Source organism: Schistocerca piceifrons, chromosome 6 (genome assembly GCF_021461385.2).
Source record: "Schistocerca piceifrons isolate TAMUIC-IGC-003096 chromosome 6, iqSchPice1.1, whole genome shotgun sequence".
Classification (NCBI taxonomy): domain Eukaryota; kingdom Metazoa; phylum Arthropoda; class Insecta; order Orthoptera; family Acrididae; genus Schistocerca; species Schistocerca piceifrons.
The window spans coordinates 335906605-335930912 of record NC_060143.1 but is presented as its reverse complement, the minus strand read 5'-3'; the positions used below and the strand labels follow the sequence as shown (position 1 = coordinate 335930912).

Genomic DNA, 24308 nt, shown 5'->3' with positions numbered 1-24308 from the left:
TGAAGTATATTCTCGTTATTTGACCTAATTTCCTTCTCTGTCATGTAACGTCAGCCCTGGACGCCCACCTGATAAGTCCATACCGCTCGACCTCCTGCAAGTTGTCGCCAGAAGCGGGATGCAACAGCCCACTCTTCCTGCACCTGTACAACGTTATTGCATTGCTACCTTCAGGTATTTAAGAAGAAAATGTAGAGGGTGGGGAATATAAAAGTGGCCAGAAGAACAGAATTCAAGGATACAAGGAAATAAAGTAGAGGAAAATGACTATAGCAGATGTTGAAAGCGATCACCATTCATCTCTTGGCACTTTTGAGCCCTGGTCAGCAAGTTGCTGAAGAAGAATCGAAGCTGAAGTGCTGGAATTCCTACAGTCTCATCCAAAATGTTGTGTTGCAGTTGTCGAGGACTGTTAGGGTTGTGGCGGTACATCTTAAATACACGGGCAGATCAGGTGACGTGGGTGGCCAGAATGGGCAGCGACCAGACTGACCTCTGCTAACAATTCCGTCAAATGTGAAGATTGTGTAAATGTGCTCCAATGGTCAGCTGGCTGTATGGGCAGTTGCTCCATCCTGATGGAAGTAACTGTAGGTCTTTCCCACCACCGTTAATCCTGCCGCAAATGGTTTCAAAATGTAGGCAATACAACTTGCCAAAATTAGCATCTGATGAAAAAACGCGATACCAGTAATGCTGCATGCAAAACCCCAAACACATGCAGTGGCGTTTCGTGGAAGTTATGCGGCTTTTCCACTGCCAAAACCTACGGTTCTGTGAGTTGGTATAACCACTCAGGTGAAAACAGGCTTCATGAGACAAACAGAACAGATCCATGTCCAAGTCATTCATTGTTAACTCAGTGAACAAGCACTCAGAGAACTGGAGGTTCAAATGGCTCTGAGCACTATGGGACTCAACTACTGTGGTCATCAGTCCCCTAGAACTTAGAACTACTTAAACCTAACTAACCTAAGGACATCACACATATCCATGCCCGAGGCAGGATTCGAACCTGCGACCGTAGCAGTCGCACGGTTCCGGACTGCGCGCCTAGAACCGCGAGACCACCGCGGCCGGCAGAACTGGAGGCACTGAGAAGCATCTGCTGGTTTTAAAACATGAACAACAGATACTCTTTCGGGATTAACGCGCAGGTCCACGTGGAGTATTCGTCCGCATGATCGACTTGATATGCCAGTCTCTTGAGACAGGCATCAGGTTGAACTTGTAGGACTGAAGCATTTTCGGGTGAACTGCAGCCACATTTTTTGGGGCGAGCACACATTTCTGACACCATTAAATTTCTCGCTAAACAAACTGGACACAACGTTACCACGACTTTGTTGACATGTAACTTTCCACAACAAACACCGGCTGCTCCATTGTGAGTACCATCGTTCCCTTTCGACTACTCCACTCACACTGACACAGCCCGCACTGGATCACGTGGCGGACGTGCAAGTGGTGTGCGCGTCACGGAGTGTGGTTACAAGCAAGCATTCGCGTCCAATCGTATCCACTCATCTGGGCCACTTTTATTTGCTCCTGGCTGTACAACGTACACCACTGGCAATTAAAATTGCTACACCAAGAAGAAATGCAATTGATAAACAGGTATTCATTGGACAAATATATTACACTAGAACTGACATGTGATTAAATTTTCACGCAATTTGGGTGCATAGATTCTGAGAAATCAGTACCCAGAACAACCACCTCTGGCCGTAATAACGGCCTTGATACGCCTAGCCATTGAGTCAAGCAGAGCTTGGATGACGTGTACAGGTACAGCTGCCCATGCAGCTTCAACACGATACCACAGTTCATCAACAGTAGTGACTGGCGCGTTGTTACGAGCCAGTTGCTCGTCCACCATTGGCCAGACGTTTTCAATTGGTGAGAGATCTGGAGAATGTGCTGGCCAGGGCAGCAGTCGAACATTTTCTGTATTCAGAAAGGCACGTACAGGACCTGCAACATGCGGTCGTGCATTATCGTGCAGAAATGTAGGGTTTCAGAGGGGTCGAATGAAGGATAGAGCCACGGGTAGTAACACATCTGAAATGTAACGTCCACTGTTCAAAGTGCCGTCAATGCGAACAAGAGGTGACCGAGACGTGTAACCAATGGCACCCCATACCATCACGCCGGGTGATACGCCAGTATGGCGATGACGAATACACGCTTCCAATGTGCGTTCACCGCGATGTCGACAAACACGGATGTGACCAACGTGATGCTGTAAACATAACCTGGATTTATCCGAAAAAATGACGTTTTGCCATTCGTGCACCCAGGTTCGTCGTTAAGTACACCATCGCAGGCGCTCCTGTCAGTGATGCAGCGTCAAGGGTAACCGCTGCTATGGTCTCCGAGCTGATTGTCCATGCTGCTGCAAACGTCGTCCAACTCTTCGTGCAGGTGGTTGTTGTCTTGCAAACGTCCCCATCTGTTGACTCAGGGATCGAGACGTGGCTCCACAATCTGTTACAGGCATGCGGATAAGATGCCTGTCACCTCGACTGCTAGTGATACGAGGCCGTTGGGGTCCAGCACGGCGTTCCTTATTACCCTCCTGAACCCACCGATTCCATATTCTGCTAACAGCCATTGGACCTCGACCAACGCGAGCACCAATATCGCGATACGATAAACCGCAATCGCGATAAGCTAGCTGTTTGTGTATGAGAAATCGGTTGGAAACTTTCCTAATGTCAGCACGATGTAGGTGTCGCCACCAGCGCCAACCTTGTGTGAGTGCTCTGAAAAGCTAATCATTTGCATATCACAGCATCTTCTTCCTGTTGGTTAAATTTCGCGTCTGTAGCGCGTCATCTTCGTGGTGTAGCAATTTTAATGGCCAGTTGTCTATTAAATCGAACTTTGTCTGTAGATCATTATTCCTGACTGATCTCTAGCCTGAAACAGTGCCGATCACTGCTGTATGTGTAGGGATTGGTCGCCATGACAGCAGCGGAGGCGACGGTGGGGGCAGCAGAGGCGGCCAGCGACCTGGGCTACCTGCTTGCACCCCTCCATTGGACGGCCATCATGAGGCACCCGCGCAGCGTCGCTGGCTCAGCTCTCCTCTTCCGGCTGTGTACCCTCGTCTTGGCGGCCATCTCCCTGTCCTTCTTCTGCTCCGAGATCGCCGTGGTTTGCCGCCAGGGCACCGCCGACCTGGACGTCTTCACGCTGACGCTCAGCGTCTCGGACACCACCGGCACCTGGCTCGTCCGCCTGGTGCACATCGCAATCCGTGAGCACGACTTCCACCGGCTCGCTCTTCAGGTCAGTATCTGAACCGAGTGAGGCGAAGTCCAGCCACACTGGGCACATTGAAAGCTGGCGCTGTGCACTTTGGATTTATTTTGAACCTCCATGCTCGTCTTTCATAGTCAGGTTGCGGTCACAAGCGACATGTGCGCGCCAGCCGTGGTGGCCGAGCGGTTCTAGGCGCTTCAGTCCGGTACCGCGCGATTGCTACGGTCGCAGGTTCGAATCCTACCTCGGGCATGGACGTGTGTGATGTCCTTAGGTTAGTTAGGTTTTAGTAGTTGTAAGTTCTAGGGGACTGATGACCTCAGAAGTTGAGTCCCATAGTGCTCAGAGCCATTTGAACCATTTTCTTTAACGTGCAAGGATAAGTAAATAACTACCATAGGGATACTGACTTGAGGATTGCCTACAGGAGGTAGGGCAAATAATTTCGTAAACAGTGAAATATTTTCTGCAGGTTTATTAGCTTAATTCATGCAAGGTCTAGATTGTTTGTAATACTCGATGTATTCAAGGATCACTTTCATTTTTTTCCATAATGACTGGATGGAGAAGCTACCATAAACTGGTGGCTTTTGATTAGTCACCTCAAAATCTACTGACTGCAAACGTAATGTAGCCATTAACATCAAAATGGAAACTCTTACAGGATATAGTTTCACACATGAGGCTACAGAAGTAATATAAAATATCGCGCTATAGATGAACCCGTAACTGAAAATAAGTCACGTAAAGTAAGGAAATACAAAGGGTAAAATAATGAAATACAGCACTATGTGAGGATGGGAAGAACATAATAGGAACCAGAAGAGGTACACTTCTGAATCAATCGTGCGCTAATGCGTGCAGGATCTCATGCACAAGATGGCTGAAGCCTGAAAGACGCCACTGCACTACGGGTAATTCCATGAAACGATATAATAAGTGAGTTACAGAAGAGAAAAATGTGTATCAAAAATTATTTCAAGTTGTGTCCCGAAAGAGCCTTACGAAAAAAGAATCTGCAACAAGGAAATGAAGTCCATATAACTGCACGGCGACAAAACTTCTACACAGAATCCGAAGAACAATTCATACGTCATCGCCTCGTAGACAAAATAAGAGATACAAGGTACTGTCATAATTTATTAGCAAAACTTATAACAATAGAGAAAATTTCTGTATTTAAAAATACTCTGTAGGAAGCTAGTTTAATTACGATGCGATTGAGAACTAAATGAAGGTATTGTAGAAGCAAAGGAGGGAAAGCAGAAAGGTGGAAGGAGTATATAGAGGAACTATACAAGGGCGACGTACTTGAGGGCAATATTATGGAAATGGAAGAGGATGTAGATGAAGATGAAATGGGAGAATACTGCGTGAAGAGTTTGAGAGAGCACTGAAAGACCTGAGTCGAAACAAGGCCCCGGGAGTAGACAACATTCCATTAGAACTACTGACAGCCTTGAGTGAGCCAGTCCTGACAAAACTCTACCATCTGGTGAGCAAGATGTATGAGACCGGCGAAATACTCTCAGACTTCAAGAAGAATATAATAATTCCAATCCCAAAGAAAGCAGGTGTTGACAGATGTGAAAATTACCGAACTATTAGTTTAATAAGTCACGGTTGCAAAATACTAACGCGAATTCTTTACAGATGAAAAACTGGTAGAAGCCGACCTCGGGGAAGATCAGTTTGGATTCCGCAGAAATGTTGGAACACGTGAGGCAATACTGACCCTAAGACTTATCTTAGAAGAAAGATTAAGGAAAGGCAAACCTGCGTTCCTAGACTTAAAGAAAGCTTTCGACAATGTTAACTTGAATACTCCCTTTCAAATTCTGAAGGTGGCAGGGGTAAAATAAGGGGGCCAAAGGCTATTTACAATTTGTACAGAAACCAGATGGCAGTTATAAGAGTCGAGGGGCATGAAAGGGAAGCAGTGTTTGGGAAGGGAGTGAAACAGGGTTGTAGCCTCTCCCCTATGTTATTCAATCTGTATATTGGGCAAGCAGTAAAAGAAACAAAAGAAAAATTCGGAGTAGGTATTAAAATCCATGGAGAAGAAATAAAAACTTTGAGGTTCACCGATGACATTGTAATTCTGTCAGAGACAGCAAAGGACTTGGAAGAGCAGTTGAACGGAATGGACAGTGTCTTGAAAGGAGGATATAAGATGAACATCAACGAAAGCAAAACGAGGATAATGGAATGTAGTCGCATTAAGTCGGGTGATGCTGAGGAAATTAGATTAGGAAATGAGACATTTAAAGTAGTAAAGGAGTTTTGCTATTTGGGGAGCAAAATAATTGATGATGGTCGAAGTAGAGAGGATATAAAATGTATACAGGCAATGGCAAGGAAAGCGTTTCTGATGAAGAGACATTTGTTAACATCTAGTATAGATTTAAGTGTCAGGAAGTTGTTTCTGAAAGTATTTGTATGGAGTGTAGCCATGTATGGAAGTGAAACATGGATCATAAATAGTTTGGACACGAAGAGGATAGAATCTTTCGAAATGTGGTGCTACAAGAGAATGCTGAAGATTAGATGGGTAGATCACATAACTAATGAGGAGGTATTGAACAGAATTGGGGAGAAGAGGAATTTGTGGAAAAACTTGACTAGAAGAAGGAATCGGTGTGTAGGATATGTTCTGAGCCATCAAGGGCTCACCAATTTAGTATTGGAGGGCAGCATGGAAGGTAAAAATCGTAGAGGGAGACCAAGAGATGAATACACTACGCAGATTCAGAAGGATGTAGGTTGCAGTAGGTGCTGAGAGTTGAAGAAGCTTGCGCAGGATAGAGTAGCATGGAGAGCAGCCTCAGGACCGGAGACCACAACAACAACAACACCCCCAAATGTACATAAATTCAGCCCAGTCGGTTCTCTTAATCTGTTGTCATACCTCTTACTTTAAATAATGACAATTTAATTTCAAACATCCCACAAGGATCACATATATCTCTCTCAACCTGTTCCAGCATTGTCCTTCCTAATATCCTCGTTTGTAATCTATCTCAACCAAATTTCGGATAAACTCCACAAAGCGAACTGACTTTTGTCTTGAAAATATTTAATCATCTCTAGCCATATACCGTTGCCTTGAATATATGTACTCGTATGTTCTTGACGTGAATATTCTCATATACCTAATACTAACATTCTCATTAAAAAAACAGAAAGAGGTATCCACTCATAACTATAGTCTTAACTGAAATTAAGAAACATCATAACTAACATTTCCTTAACAAAACTAAAAATTATTTTGCTGAAACAAACCATATATTTTTACATAATCACTATGAATCATCTCTTATGCAATTCTATTGAATCATCATACGTTTACCTGAAATTATAAAAAAAACTTGCTTATATTATTCTTAGTTAAAATTATTTACTTTCTCTGTCATTCCTTCGTTTCTTCAGGAATGAAACTTCTTAAAATCATGATGGGGATATAATCCCTTTAAATTTCTTGTTTCAGGATGTCCTGATTGATATGCTCCTGGATTTGGTATCCTAATAATCTCAAATGGTCCTTCATACATTAGTCTATCTTCCTTTTTCTTGCCTTTTTGTTGAGAGTTATTAATGCTGTTATAACCAGTTTGTCGGTCGGATAAAACTGAGCTCGGCTTCCCAACGCGCGGAATGTAGTCACTGAATAGACGATTCAGAACTGATGCTGCTGTAGCAGTTTTCATTGGACAGAATTGTACATATTTGATAAATACGTCCAAAAAAGTTACAATGTATTTACAGCCTGGTTCGGCCATCGGTAACGGTCCGCAGAGAATCGACCGATAAAACAGCTAGCGGTCCTTCAGGAACGATCGAATAGTAACAGGCCTATACTATCTCTGTTTTTCGGTTCTGTATTCTGACATATTACATATTTTCTCCGTACCCTCCATATTTTCCTACGTAAGTCTGGGAAGGAACAGTACATTCTCAGCTTGTTTGCACATTTCACAACACCAAAGTGTCCCCAACTAATGTGAGTATACGTTATTAACCTCTCCTCATATTCTTCAGTTAGACACACACACACCAATTTTGATTCATATTTCTCCGACGATGAAATAATACATCATTCACTACCTTATAGTACTGGCTTATTTTATATTCTTTTGGAGCTTCTAATTTCTGTCGAATATTTATCCATCTTGGAACACTTTGTTCGAGTCTCTTCATATCTCCACATAATTCTAAATAGTGTCTTCGGTTTACCTGATCTCTCATCAATAATATTGGAAACTCTTCTTCACTTTCATCCTAGATGACGCGTTCTTCTAATCCTTCTGGAAGACGGGATAACACATCTGCTATGATATTCTCCTTTTCTTGGATATGCAATACGAAATTGGTATTCCTGAAGAGCAACTGTCCACCTTCCTGATCCCACATGTAATAGCTTACAGGTTTGTGAAAAGCTAAGAGCTTGATGGTCACAATACACTGTGGTTCTTGCTGCATATAAATAATAATGAAACTTTTTGAACGCCCACGCTGCTGCAAGAGTTTCCTGTTTTGTTGTAGTATAAGATCTCTCGTAACTTTACAGTGTCCTACTAGAGAAAGATAATGGGAAAAAAAGGGCTTGCCATTTATTATTCGAATTTTGAACAGACATACATCGAAACCAAAGGAGGTAGCGTCAGCCATTAATCTAAATTCAACTGACATATCAGGATGATATAGAATCTTAGCGTTGGGCAAAGCTTGCTTGATTGCTTCGAATGCTCGTTAACATTCCTCAGTCCACTACCAATGCACATTCTTCCTTAACAAATTTAATCGAATGATCCTCAACGAATCGACAAAAAGACGGTCCAAGACCTAGAAATCCTTTTAACTGCCTTTTCGTTCTAGGAACAGGAAATTTTTTTATTGCACTGATCTTCTTTTCATCAGGTAAAATACCTCTTGAATTTATCAAATGTCCTAATAATTTTATTTTCTTCAAGCAGAAATGTGACTGTTGTAGATTCGCTATTATTCCCAGACTAGAAAATCTCTCTAATATTCGTGTCAGTATATTCACATGTTCTTCCCAGGTATCTATAGCTATCAGGATGTCACTGACAAATAATGTTAGCTGACTCCTTAGTTCAGATCCTAAAACAGCATCCAATGCGGATATGATTACTCCTGCACTGATATTCAAATCAAATGGAAGAACTTTGAAATGATAATCCTATCGACGTATACAAATGCAGTATACTTTCTTGAATCTTCATCTAACTTCACCTGCCAGTATGAAGTACGCAAATCAATTGTTGTAAAATACTTTATTCCACTGAACATTTGAATCAGCTCATTTATATTTTCTGGGTGAGTACATACTGATACAATAATTGTGTTAATTACACGAGCAGCGAGTACTAGACGTACTTTTCCCCCTGGTTTTGGCACAGTGAGAAGCGGACTGGAGTAGGGACTGTTTTAAGGTTCAGTCAGATTCCAGTCTGACATCCTCTGTATTTCTTGGACCACTGAATTGCGTAGCTTCCAAGGAACAGGATAGAAACTATGGTAGTACGAGGGCTATCCACAAAGTACATTACGTTTTGGAATTAAAAATAAATAAAGTATTGGAAATTTTTTTTATTATATACAGATGAAAGCCACACTTAAATACTACCTTTCTACATAGTTGCCACTTAAATTAAGGCACTTATCGTAGTGATGGACGAGCCTGGAAATTCCTCCGTCGTAAAATTCGGCCGCCTGCTCCTTCAACCACGTGGTTACCTCTTCTTGAAGCTGTGCGTCGTCATCAAAACGCTGCATAGCTAACCACTTCTTCATTGCTGGGAATAAGTGGAAGTCGCTCGGTGCCAGGTCGGGACTGTACGGCGGATGAGGAAACAACTCCCACTTAAAAGATTCGAGAACTTCAAGAGTGGCATTTGCCGTGTGGGCCCGGGCGTTGTTGTGAATCAGCAAGATCTTTGAGCCCAACTTTCCCCTGCGATTGTTTTGTATTGCTCTTCTGAGGTTGTGCAGAGTTTGGCAACACCTTTGAGAGTTTATTGTAGTGCCTCTTTCCAGGAAATCCACAAAAATCACACCTTTTTTGTCCCAAAAGACAGTCGCCATCACCTTCCTTGACGACATTGTCTGCATACTTTTCTTGGGTTTTGGGGGGGAATTTGTGTGCCCCTACTGCATTGACTGCAATTTTGTCTCGCAGTTCACATGCTTAACCCATGTTTCGTCACCAGTAACGATGCGATCGAGTAATGAGTCGCCATCTTTCTCGTAAGCGGCAAAAAACGTTAACGCTGCAGCCATTCGCTGATTTTTGTGTTCTCTGTCAAGATTTTTGGTATCCATCTTGCACAAAACTTGTGGTAACCAAGCTTTTCGGTAATGATTTCGTCCAACAAACTTCGTGAAATTTGTGGAAAACTCATAGAGAGTTCCGTTATTGTGAAATTACGGTTTTCACGGACCGCGGCATCGACTTTTTCGACAAGTTCGGCAGTCACTATGCAGGGTCTTCCACTTCGCTCTTCGTCGTGAACGTTAGTTCGGCCATTTTTAAATTTTATGACCCATTGACGCACTCCACCTTCAGTGATTATGTTGTCCCCATACACTTCACAAAGCTGCCGATAGATTTCTACCGGTGTACAGTTTTATGCAGTCAGAAACCTTATTACAGCACGCACTTCACACTTCGCGTCATTTTCATTTAACGCTGACATTTCAAACTGTCACAGTAACTCAACGGAGTACAGCACGAACCTCTCACTAGCACGGCAGGATGCCGACTGTGCGGCGGAATGCCATGACACCAAGATGGCCGCGCTAGCCCCGCCCCTAACGGACACAAACGAAAACGTAATGTACTTTGTGGATAGCCCTCGTATGATCTGTGTGGCTTGACGTTCAGACGACATGTATAACCCTTGATGATACCTGGTTGCTTTTCGAATACTCTCGTATACTTGCATAATAGAGCAGACAATTGTGTCCTTTGCTCTTCCTTAAAGTGCTGTGGCTCACTTAACTTCCGTTGTATCTGTTGTATCTGCTCAAATACTTCTACTACTTGCATTACTCTAATCGAAATTGTCTTGAATGGGTGGCGCTCTTTTATTATTAACTGTAACTTTGCCCCACGGCAGTATCTTCCATGTATTCCCTCGTTCCTTAGCAAGTCTACCTGGGCTAGGGCTCCGTCGATCATAAAATTTATCTTCCCGATAGAGAAGTCTAATTTTGCGTCCTGCTCCCGGATAGTCTCTAATCCAAGAACACAGTAGACTATTAATTTATCAGCTACTAGGAACGCGCATGTTATCTCTGCATTTCCTAGATTCAATTTCAGCATCGCCTGCATCCTCACGGGTTGGGATTGTGTGCCAAACGCTCGCAGTATCTTGCAATGTTGTGCAGGAAAAGTCGGTAACTGGGTCTTCTTCATTAATTTATTAAATAGGTTCGTAGATACTGCATTTACCGATGAGCCCGTATCCAGAACTACTGTCACTAGAATACCCTCTATTATAACTTTAATTGCAGATGTGTGTTCTCGTAAGTATTTTCCCGTTCATTTGTTTGTGTCGGCACAAAGCTCCTCTCCTATTAACTTTCCCTCGTTATATCTCATCATACGAACTTTCTGCCCATAGCTACTATGCCTTTCCTCGACCGCTCCACCGGGACACGATTCGGACGGAATTAGTTTTCCGAGCTTGTCATTTGCATTAATGGCACCCTGTCTCACTTCTGTAATTACTGGTGTCTGTTGTCTCCTGTCATTATTCACTGGCACAGACGACTGCATCTGTTTTCCCAATTCGTAGTATTTGGATTTACATTGTACCCTGTGTTGTATCGCCTATCATATCTATTCTGTTAGTTTTTGCCATAACGGAAATTATTCCCATTACCGCTACGCTGGTTACGATGTTGGCCGTAATTATTAAAGTGCTGCGAGGCGCGACTCGCAACTGTTTCTTGAATCAGCTGATTGCGGGCACGGCTTCCACAGGTATTATTTGCTGCGAGTACGAGTTGTATCTATCTGCTCTTTCCTTAATGTCTTCTTGGATCACGTCATTAGAGTCAAAGACCGACATAAATTCTTCTAAATTCTCCTCTGATGCGTGTATTAATTTTTCTTGCGTTTCAACCGGAAGTTTCGCCTTTGAAATCCGCAAAATAACCTCATGCGTTATAGACTCATCCCAGTATCTTGCTTTGTTCAAATACTTCTCGAAGTATCGCCGTAAACTTCCAGATTTTGCACTGAAAGGTTCCGGGTTAAATACTTCTTTCCTCAATCGTTCTTGCATTCCGCGGCACCAATACTTGGCGAGAAACGCCTTCTCATATTCCTCGTACGTTTCGCACCTGTCCATCTTGGATGTAACATGAAACGTAGCTAGTATTTTGCGCTTCAGTCCATGCCCTTGGTAATACTCCACGAAATCCTCGTATGAACGCGACCGGGTTTATTGATTTTCGTTCAGGTGAGAACGGCTGAAATTGCCGAGAATTCAACAATTTTTCTTCCATTAGCGTTGCAGCGTAAACAGTATAAGCTTGTGGCACTGCATGCATCCCGTTGTAATTTACATTTACCGTAGGCGAAGCATGTCCGTTACCAAAACATGATTCGTGGCTCGAGGCCTGCATTCGCTCTGCTTCACGCAGCTCATTCCTACATCTTTTATTACTCTTCGAATCGGGCCCACATCATTCGAAATATTTTCGACAGAATGGACTATTTCGTCATTCCATTGTTTGAAATTCACTCCTAATTGTTCTTTTACCTCCTTAATACCTTCCGTAATATTATTTGAAATTGTTAATCTTTCAATAGGCAGTTAGCTTATCACTTCTTTTATGCTTTCGTCTTCACGTTGCATCACCTGCAGTTCTTTAGCGGATGCCCATTCGTTTAGTTTAGTTGAGAAATCTTGTTGGTGCCAATTGAAATTTGCTTGTATCAACTGATAACACACATAAGCTATACTAGTCACAGTTTGTGTTAACTTTCCTACGGAAATTTCTACTTCCACCTTCTTCGATCTAATGGTTTGCATTTCTTGGGTAATCTTTTGAATTTTCAGAGGAGACTGCTTTTGCATATTTCAAAATTCGGTTGTCTCAGTTGAGATTTGTTGTTGCTTGCTAACTATTGCCTGAATTGCAGTTGACATGTCAGTTTGTTCTTGACACATGTCTAGTTGCTTCTGTGATACAGTTTGCACCACCGCAGACATATCATCATGCTTATGTGACATATGAGCTTGTTTCTGTGACATATCCTGCACCACTAATGACATACCAGTTTGATTTTGTAATATTGTCGTCATCGACTCAGATAAAAATCTCGGCTGTTCCAAAATTAAACTTAAAGGATTTGTCTCCTGTTGAGCGAAACTGCAATCTCCTCTACACTAGGCATTTCACAGATTTCCTGAACCTCTGAAACTTTGTCTTTATCCATATTAATTTGTGATAGAGTCTTGACCAAAACCAAATTAGAAACACAGAATACCTAAATGCTCTAGCACCTAATTATACTACTTTACATTAAAAATATCTCCTGAAGAGAATGCACAGACTAATTTTCTATTATAACTTCTGAAGAAAATACATAAATGATCCAAAAATATAGCACTATTCTATAAAGTACGGATTGAGACTGCTCAGATCATAGACCCAGACTGAGACAAGAATGTTGATCGTTGTGTGTGCTTGCCTTATACAGCTTGCAGCGGTGTGAAGTTCTGCGGTGGGTATCTGGGCTGCTCAGCTCACACGACCGGACTTCACTAATATTAGTTATTGTACATGAAATACACACAATATATGGACTAGTACATGCATATAATAGTGGAATACAATATGTACAACAATTGCTAATTATTGGACGTCTTTTGCTCGGAAGACAATTTAATGTATTGTTATAGTTGGTTAGTTCATTAAAAATTATTCTTTATTTATTTATTACTATCAATAACGTTATTTATGTGTGCTGTTAGTTTAATTATTGGTTTAGTTATTGGATTCAGTTGGTTTAACTTAGATCCTTACTACCTTTTACCTTTACTCTCCTGAAGACCTGGAAATATAAATATTTTCGTTTTAAATACTACAGGAGGGCAAGAGATGTATTCCGCAGCGGCTATCTCGCGGAAATTTGTCGTCGTTATCTGCTCCACCTGAAATCTCTAAACTCTTTACACGCTACGCTGATCGTTCGGGACAACTGTGTGATATATTGTTTGATGAGTCTGGACGATAGGTTCAGCAATTTAGCAAGTTAAAGTTTAAAAAACAAATGGAAATGAGCGTATGGCATTGTTTGCCGGGAGGCCCCATTTGGCTCTCGACAAATTCTGACCGTGGAAAATGCAGGTTCGCACTATCGTTCCAAACTTCCCCTCCGAGCGAACTACGTTTCATAATATCTGTACCGTGATAATTAAGTAATTTCGGTATGGAGATATACACACTTTGAATACTTTATGTTAGTTATTGGATTTTATTTTTTGCCAAAAACTATTTGAACATTTGCTACATACCGTAATAGCGTCTCACGACAATACAATCTCTCTCCTCTCCTCACACGTCCGATCTCCCCATTTCCTTCACCAAACGTCCCAATAACAGAATATTTGGTTCAGCAATCCACAGAGATGCGTTCGTAGCACGGAACGTCCGATTCTCGCAGTCGGTATATGCCGTTCATCACAAATCAATTCGTCGCACCGATATTGCAGTTTGTAGTCATAGGTTGATAATACAACAGTATAAACATCCATGTCAGTCTCTGAAAATTTTGTTTGGAGATCTGATTCACCTTGCATGTTAGACAAGTAGAAGCTAGTACGGTGAAAGTTTGATAGGAAGTGAGGTAGTGTCCCAAGGAAGCTGACGTTGTCAGTGTATATAACTGATAAGATCGTTCTCTGATGATGCTGGAAAGTATAGTTGTTGGCAGATCGAAAGGAAATGAGAGTAAAGACCTGGGCAACGTTTCGATATGGTACAGCTAATTCGTAAAGATACGGCTGAGGCCTTGACGTACCCCTGTGGATATCGGAATGATTCACATCGGCTGGACTGGCCAATAGTCGGATCGCCCCCAATGCAGTACGCAGTTGATGAGATAGGTCTCGCACAACGGAGAACTAACAGGACAAACATGAGGACGTGGATGCTCTGCTTCACAGAGATGAAAGTTGTTCATTTTGTGATGAAACTGAAGTAGATAGTTCCTGTGAGTTATCATGGGTACAGATTATATTTGACAACTGTAGTAAATGTCCGACTCAAATAATTTAGTTGCTGAACATCTCAAAGAAACCTTGAGTCTTATTTTAAATAAGTGCCACACTCATAAAACTATAATTGATGGTGACTTCAATCTGCCTTCGATATGTAGGCGAAAATATGTGTTTAAAACCTGTGATGGGCATAAAACGTCTTCCGAGACAGTTCTGGATGCATTCTCAGAAAATTATTTTGAGTAATTACTTCCGGAGACCACTCAAGGTGTTAATGGCTGCGAAAACATACTTGGCTCCTTCGCAACAAATAATCCTCACCAAATGGAGAGCATCACGGATTAGTGAATACAAGGTTGTTGTAGCTAGAATAAACACCGTAACATACAAACCCACAAAAATACATATATTTTGATATGTAAATAAAAATTCGCATCACGCCTTCCAAAGAGACAATCTCTACTCCCAGTCTGACTATGAAAGCGTAGACCAGATGTGGTTTCGATTCAGAGAAACGGTATCGACGGCAATATATAGATATGTGTATCAAATAAACTAATAAGGGATGGTGGCATTGGCCCTATGGTACACAAAGTAGATCAGAACATTGTAGCAAAAGCAACGAATAAAGCATGACAAATTGCAAAGAACGCAAAACCCCCAAGATTGGCGAAGTTTTGGAGAAGCTCGAAATTTACAGCGAACTTCACAGCGAGATGCTTTTAATACCGTCCACAACGAAACTGTATCCCGAAATCTGACAGAAGATCCAAACAGATTCTGGTCCTAGATAAAGCGGAAAGACAAAATCAATACCTTCACGCCGGCCGCTATGGCCGAGCGCCTCTAGGCGCTTCAGTCTGGAGCCTCGCGACCGCTACGGTCGCTGGTTCGAGTTCTGCCTCGGGCATGGATGTGTGTGATGTCTTTAGGTTAGTTAGATTTAAGTAGTTCTAAGTTGTAGGGGACTGATGACCTCAGATGTTAAGTCCCATAGTGCTCACGGCCTTTTTTTTTATACCTTCACGGCGCGATAACAATGGTGATGTGACGGATGGCACTGCCACTAAGGAGTTACTAAATACAGGTTTCCGAAATTCCTTCACCAAAGAAGACGAAGTAAATATTCCAGAATTCGAATCTAGAACAACTGCCAACAAAGTAACTGAGAAGTGGATATCCATGCTGTAATGCATCAGCTTAAATCACTTAACAATGGCAAAGCCTTCGGTCCAGAAGGCATACCAGTCACGTTCCTCTCAGAGTATGCTGATTCAATAGCTTCATACTCAGCTATCACATACAATCACTCGTTCGTAGAAAGATCCGTACCTAAAGACTGGAAAGTTGACAATTCATACCACAGTCCAAGAAAGGAAATAGGAGTAATTCGCTGAATTACAGATCCATATTGGCAACGTCTATTTGTTGTAAGATTTCTGGAATATTCAGGCTGAATATTAATAAAACCGACAAATTGCAGGGATGCATTCCTGGCTGGAAGTGGAGGAAACTGGGTCTTATGAACAAGTGTCCAGAAATGGACGGTGTACTTGCAAAGACAACAAATCGTCTTAGAACACAGTACAGAGCTGCATTGCGTCCACGTCACAACAGATGTTCAAAGTGAACTCGATGGAATTGCAGGTGATTGGGATAGTAGCAGCTTTCTACAGAATTCACATAACTGTATGGAACTTCCTAGTAGACTAAAACTGTTTGCCTTACCGAGACTCGAACTCGGGACTTTTGCCTTTCGCAAGCATGTGCTCTACCATCTGAGCTACCCAACTTTACAGAGGCTGTCCTGCGAACCTGAGAAGTTTGGAAGGTAGGAGACGAGGTCCTGGCGGGAGTAAATCAGTTAGTCGTGTCTGGGTGGCTCAGATGGTGCCGGCACGGTAGCTCAGCGTGTTGGGTCAGAGGGTTATCTACCCTCTGTAATAAAAAAACTGAGTGAACGGATCAAAGAAGAACCTGAGTGGGTGTCATCGGACGTCCGCCCCGAACAAATTCAACGAACAATATAGAACAAAATTAGTTGTTGTTGTGGTCTTCAGTCCTGAGACTGGTTTGATGCAGCTCTTCATGCTACTCTATCCTGTGAAAGCTTCTTCACCTGCCAGTAACTACCGCAACGTACATCTTTCTGAATCTGCTTAGTGTATTCATCTCTTGGTTTCCCTCTACGATTTTTACCCTCCACACTGCCCTCCAGTACTAAATTGATGATGCCTTGATGCCTCAGAATATGTCCTGCCAACCGATCCCTTCTTCTAGTCAATTTGTGCCACAAACTTCTCTTCTCCACAATCCTATTCAATACCTCCTCATTAGTTATATGATCTACCCATCTAATTTTCAGCATTCTTCTGTAGCACCACATTTCGAAAGCTTCTAATCTCTTCTTGTCCAAACTAGTTATCGTCCATGTTTCACTTCCATACATGGCTACACTCCATACAAATACGTTCAGAAACGACTTTCTGACACTTAAATCTATACTTGATGTTAACAAATTTCTCTTCTTCAGAAACGCTTTCCTTGCCATTGCCAATCAACATTTTTATCCTCTCTACTTCAACCATCATCAGTTATTTGGCTCCCCAAATAATAAAACTCCTTTACTACTTTAAGTGTCTCATTTCCTAATCTAATTCACCCTGCATCACCCGACTTAATTCGACTACATTCCGTTATTCTCGTTTTGCTTTTGTTGATGTTCATCTTATATTCTCCTTTCAAGACACTATCCATTCCGTTCAAATGCTCTTCCAAGTCCTTTGCTGTGTCTCACAGAATTACAATGTCATCGCCGAACAGCAAAGTTTTTATTTCTTCTCCATGGATTTTAATTCCTACTAAGAATTTTCCTTTTGTTTCCTTTACTGCTTGCTAATATACAGATTGAATAACATCGGGGAGAGGCTACAGCCCTTTCTCACTCCCTTCCCAACCACTGCTTCCCTTTCATGTCCCTCGACTCTTATAACTGTCATCTGGTTTCTGTACAAATTGTAAGTAGCCTTTCGCTCGCTGTATTTTACCCCTGCCACCTTCAGAATTTGAAAGAGAGTATCCCAGTCAACATTGTCAAAAGCTTTCTCTAAGTCTACAAATGCTAGAAACGTAGGTTTGCTTTTCCTTAATCTAGATTCTAAGATAAGTCAAACCATACAGCAAAGCTGGATGCCCTCGGGAAAAATTACGGCTGTTGTTTCCCCTTGCTTTCAGCTGTTCGCAGTACCAGCACAGCAAGGCCGTTTTGGTTAGTGTTACAAGGCCAGACCAGTCAATCATCCAGACTGTTGCCCCTGCAACTACTGAAAAGGCTGCTGCCCCTCTTCAGAAGTCACAAGTTTGTCTGGCCTCTCAACAGATACCCCTCCGTTGTAGTTGCACCTACGGTACGGCTATCTGTATCCCTGAGGCACGCAAGCCTCCCCACCAACGGCAAAGTCCATGGTAGAGGACTTGCCCGCGAAAGGCAAAGGTCCCGAGTTCGAGTCTCGGTCCGGCACACATTTTTAATTTGCCAGGGAGTTTCATATCACTCCGCTCAGAGTGAAAATCTCATTCTGGACACACAACTGTGCTTTGGCTTACACCATACTGGCGGCCATTTGCCTGGAGCGTGTACTAGTTGGTGTTCCAAATCTGGTGTACGCAAAGTCCGCAGCCTTCCTGCCATATTCCTCTGTCTGAAAGGACCCATGAATACACAAATGCCTCAAAAGGACTTCAAATGCAGTGTGATGTTGTTGGTGTCTGTGAGGGTATTTGTTTTGGTATAGCTGCCCTACCTCTCGACATTTTCCATCTGTTTGGCCGTACACAAACAGCATCTCGGTTTGTTTCCGACATGAACACCGTGCCATTCTACTGCTTATAGTACGTTGCATCAATCACACAGCCTGCGACACATAACAAAAATACGGAACGTGATCAGAGAAACTGTCTTCGTCAGCTCCTTCCACGGTTGGAACGATGCATTTCCCGACACATGTTCATAGGACCTTTCTTCCTCCATTTCCAGTCAGCAATCCGTCCCTGCAGTTTGTCGGTTTTATTGCTGTTCTCCACGTACTGTGTTTACACTTTTGGATTACTTCGAAAAAGTGATTTATTGACAACAGTCAACACGGATTCAGAAAATATCGTTCTTATAAAACACAACTAGCTCTTTGTTCCACGAAGTTCTATCAACAGGGAATGTAAAATTGATTCCATATTTTTAGCTTTCCAGAAGCGTTTCTAATTACATTGCATGCCTTTGGACTGATGTCTCGTTTGTGAGACGGGATTCGTGATTTCCTGTCAGTAAGGTCATAGTACATAGTAATCCTCGGCAAATCATCAAGTAAAGAAGAAGTGATTTCCCGCATTCCCCAACGAAGTGTTCCTGATCTACATAAACGTACTGGGAGACAATCCGAGCAGTCTTCTTAGATTGGTTGCAGATGATGCTGTCATTTACAGTCTTATAAAGTCATCAGATGTTGAAAACAAACTGCAAAAAATTGTAAAAGGCATCCGGCAATTGACTCTAAATAATGGAAAGGTTGAAGTTATTCACGTGAGTACTAAAAGGAATCCACTAAATTTCGGTTACAAAATAAATCACACAGTTCTAAAGGCTGTAAATTGAACTACATACTTACGGATTACAGTTAAGAATAACTTAAATTGGAACGATCACACAGATAATGTTGTGGGATAAACAAATCAATGACTGTGATTTTTTGGCAGCACACTTAGGAAATGCCACAGATCAGCTAAAGAGACTGCTTGCACTGCGCTTCTCCGCCCTCTCCTGGAATATTGCTATACAGTGTGCGATCCATATCAGCTAGGATTGTCTGTGGACATGGTAAAAGTTTAAAGAAGGGCAACTCGTTTTGTACTATTGCGAAAAATGGATGAGAATGCTACGTATAAGATACAGGAATTGCAGTGGAAATCATTAAGACAAAGGCGTTTGTCGTTGCTACAGGATCTTCTCATGAAATATCAGCCACCAACTTTGTCCCCAGAGAGTGAAAATATTTCGTTGGTTGTCACCTAGTTAGGGAGGAATGATCATTATAATAAGGGAAATCAGAGCTCGTACGGAAGGATTTATGTGTCTGTTTTTCCCTTGTGCAGTTCGAGAGTGGAACATCAGAAATATAGCTCAAAGGTGGTCCGATGAACCCTACGCCTACCACTTCATTGTGAATTGCAGTGTAGTTATGCAGATGAAGATAATAAACAGGATGTTCACCTATAAAGTGAAACTGTGGCCAACATTAATCTCTGTTCATTACAGAATTCCCAGCTGACACACATGAATAACAAATTATTACAAAATCAGTTCCATTACAAGTAATACAGGAGACAAGAATATTATCAAATTTTAACTTGGGTCAACACTAATCAAACAAACGAATAACTTGGCAAAGATGGCATAGTTCAGGTGAATATGACTAGTTCCTAATCTGCACATAAATTATAGGGAGATTACTTCGCAAGAGCTGCCTGAATTTGATAGAGGTAGAACATATGCAACTAACATTTCCGATTGAGTCGTAATGCCCATTCAGTAGCTCGCAAAAGTATTAGATTCTGAAGTGAGACTAACTTGAACAGCGTACGTACAGACACACGTTAATTTTTCCACGCTGCTCGCAAAAGATGCAATCTCATACCATGTTCCGCACTCATGGGCGTGGTGCGTAGTGGGCGCCATAATCTGCCGCAGGACGTCTCAACACTCCCTCAGCTCTCCACAAAGTCTCCAACTCAAGTGTATTCCGTGCTTAGCGAGGTGGCGCAGTGGATGGCACACTGGACACCCCATTCGGGAGGACGACGGTTCAAACCCTCGTCCAGCCATCCGGATTTGGGTGTCCAGTGATTTCCCTAAATCGCTCCAGGCAAATGCCGGAATGGTTCCTTTGAAAGAGCACGGCCGATTTCCTTCCCCATCCTTGACACTATCCGAGCTTGTGCTCCGTCTCTAATAACCTCTATGTCGACAGGACGTGAAACACAATCTCCCATCCCCCGAATCGAAGTGTCTTCTACAAAATCTCTCTACTGAAGTTTAAACATAATTGTTTCCTATACTGATCCTCAAATTGAAGAGTGTTCTCTACTGATAATGTCTTCATTCTCCAATTTACAGTCCGAGCAATTCTCAAGTGTCAGTGAAAGAGGTTGTGCGATGTGCTGTCCAATGTTCTTTTTGTTAGCAAGACAACACTCTCTCCTTCATCCAAACGTTTTTCAACATTATCCAGTTGCTACACATCCAGGCCTGCGGTATTTAACTACAGTTCTCAGTTACTCTTCCACTGTTCGGCCAGTTCAGTGTTTTAGCCAATCGATCACATCCATGTACATACTTTACAGACATTGTGTCCACACGTCCTTAACTCTATTATTTGTTTAGTTTAGCCAATGATATGCTCTCTTACAACTTGTAAGGCCAGCTGTTATTCGCCTCACATGAAGCGGTGGCAGAAAGGCGGCCCAATGTTTTACAAAGAGAAAAGAATTCCTGTTCACATAGCAGTCCAGTTGCTTCTTACTTTTTGCCCCTCACCTAGCATTTCTGGAAAGGGACTTCTCGGTGCAAAACAAAGCTCCTTTTAAATTTGCTTTCCACGGATGCTCCTGCGTGTAAAAACCTTGAACCTCCACAAGAGCAGATGTTTCTCACGCCAGGTTAACTACTTCTGTGAATGTATACCTGAACCCGTATCATGCAGAGTTCATAGCATTATGTGAAAACAGCAAGAAGTCAACTGGCCATCGGAACCGCTGAAAAAAGTCGTGCCAGTGTCCGGTACCTGCTCTTAGCGGTCGCCTCGCTTTGCGCTTTCCTCTGAAGAGGCAGACCGCCACCCATATGGAAGTCCACCTGTACATCGGGTCGGTGGAGTCGCCCTGTCCGTCCAGCTTGTCTCATTACATGTCCAACTGAATGACAGACAAAAGTGATACAAAACGAGCACCAGAAATATGCAGAAAATAATATAGAAACATGGGGCTTACTCCTGACAATCACTGAAATTATTCATTACAACAGTTAACAAAAATGGTTCAAATGGCTCTGAGCACTATGGGACTCAACTGCTGAGGTCATTAGTCCCCTAGAACTTAGAACTAGTTAAACCTAACTAACCTAAGGACATCACAAACATCCATGCCCGAGGCAGGATTCGAACCTGCGACCGTAGCGGCCTTGCGGTTCCAGACTGCAGCGCCTTTAACCGCACGGCCACTTCGGCCGGCTCACACAACAGTTAACCATTTTATTGAGTCATGAGAATAAAGATCAGCTAGTAATGATTTTAAATCAAATTACGAATAGCATATGAGATACATTAGTCCAGTGATGGACTGGTGTGTGTCAGATGACAGCTGTCTATAAACGTATATAAATGTAAGATAATATCTATGATAAAGTACCTGACTGTATACAGCATCAGTCGTGAACATCATATACAATTGACTATATTTGAAAATATATGTTGGTTCACTCTTACACCTAGATTCGAGTTGACGACCTCTTTGCATAGGTGACACAGTTCTGTTGCAACATGTCAGCCTTCCTCAGTGTGATGTTTGTGACAGTTAAAATCAGTTCTTTTCTTTATACACTCCTGGAAATTGAAATAAGAACACCGTGAATTCATTGTCCCAGGAAGGGGAAACTTTATTGACACATTCCTAGGGTCAGATACATCACATGATCACACTGACAGAACCACAGGCACATAGACACAGGCAACAGAGCATGCACAATGTCGGCACTAGTACAGTGTATATCCACCTTTCGCAGCAATGCAGGCTGCTATTCTCCCATGGAGACGATCGTAGAGATGCTGGATGTAGTCCTGTGGAACGGCTTGCCATGCCATTTCCACCTGGCGCCTCAGTTGGACCAGCGTTCGTGCTGGACGTGCAGACCGCGTGAGACGACGCTTCATCCAGTCCCAAACATGCTCAATGGGGGACAGATCCGGAGATCTTGCTGGCCAGGGTAGTTGACTTACACCTTCTAGAGCACGTTGGGTGGCACGGGATACATGCGGACGTGCATTGTCCTGTTGGAACAGCAAGTTCCCTTGCCGGTCTAGGAATGGTAGAACGATGGGTTCGATGACGGTTTGGATGTACCGTGCACTATTCAGTGTCCCCTCGACGATCACCAGTGGTGTACGGCCAGTGTAGGAGATCGCTCCCCACACCATGATGCCGGGTGTTGGCCCTGTGTGCCTCGGTCGTATGCAGTCCTGATTGTGGCGCTCACCTGCACGGCGCCAAACACGCATACGACCATCATTGGCACCAAGGCAGAAGCGACTCTCATCGCTGAAGACGACACGTCTCCATTCGTCCCTCCATTCACGCCTGTCGCGACACCACTGGAGGCGGGCTGCACGATGTTGGGGCGTGAGCGGAAGACGGCCTAACGGTGTGCGGGACCGTAGCCCAGCTTCATGGAGACGGTTGCGAATGGTCCTCGCCGATACCCCAGGAGCAACAGTGTCCCTAATTTGCTGGGAAGTGGCGGTGCGGTCCCCTACGGCACTGCGTAGGATCCTACGGTCTTGGCGTGCATCCGTGCGTCGCTGCGGTCCGGTCCCAGGTCGACGGGCACGTGCACCTTCCGCCGACCACTGACGACAACATCGATGTACTGTGGAGACCTCACGCCCCAAGTGTTGAGCAATTCGGCGGTACGTCCACCCGGCCTCCCCCATGCCCACTATACGCCCTCGCTCAAAGTCCGTCAACTGCACATACGGTTCACGTCCACGCTGTCGCGGCATGCTACCAGTGTTCAAGACTGCGATGGAGCTCCGTATGCCACGGCAAACTGGCTGACACTGACGGCGGCGGTGCACAAATGCTGCGCAGCTAGCGCCATTCGACGGCCAACACCGCGGTTCCTGGTGTGTCCGCTGTGCCGTGCGTGTGATCATTGCTTGTACAGCCCTCTCGCAGTGTCCGGAGCAAGTATGGTGGGTCTGACACACCGGTGTCAATGTGTTCTTTTTTCCATTTCCAGGAGTGTATATAGTGTATCCTTTTATAATCTGTATACTCTACTCTTAGGCACTAATTGTCTAAGCATGGCATTCAACACATGTGGTGAGTGCATGCCAACGCTGAATCTACATATGACCTCAGAGATTACAAGAGCCTGTAGTATAGGGTGAGTAAATGTGCCTCAAACTGTTGTAACCACTCGAACCATTCTTCTTCTTGCTCACTAAATTTCCGGAAAGGTGGTACAGCAGCTGTAGTAGGAGGGGCCTATTCTGTCGGGTGCGCAGCATTGGCGAGTAGCTGCTGCACCCTGTCGAGCAGCGTAGAAATCTGGTTCGTCTGAAACTAAAATATCTACGTTAGTTATATGGCTTGTGGCTGCGGCACCTGAGCAGGCGGCGGAACAGGGGGAGAATGAGGGGGGTGGGGGTTCATGTTGGAAGATACAAACGCAACAAATAGACAAAACGATGTACAAAGAAATGTTCTGCAACGCCCACCAGAAAACACGAATTAGCAAAACGATAAGAAACTGTTGAAGCAATATGCGCCCCTGTAAAGTAAAGTCAAGAGAGAATTAAGGTGCCTGAAAAAAAAATAATAATTCTGTGGCTATCGGGGCGTGCAGTATGTTTGACGACTCGTCCCCAGTTGTGGGCTCTTGCCGGCGGTTGTGTCCGACGGTTCTAGGCGCTTCAGTCTGTAACCGCGCAACCGATACGGTCGCAGGTTCGAATTCTT

The 24308-nt window shown here is 43.3% G+C and overlaps 1 protein-coding gene across 1 annotated transcript in view; it reads left to right on the top strand.

The window, feature by feature from the left end:
- The first annotated feature begins 2967 nt into the window (after positions 1 to 2967).
- Positions 2968 to 24308, top strand: part of LOC124803303 (odorant receptor Or2-like) — a 77977-nt gene continuing 56636 nt past the window's right edge. Inside the window, exon 1 of the mRNA XM_047264486.1 lies at positions 2968 to 3294. Within this exon, the coding sequence (XP_047120442.1) occupies positions 2968 to 3294 (327 nt within the window). The remainder of the gene's footprint in view (positions 3295 to 24308) is intronic.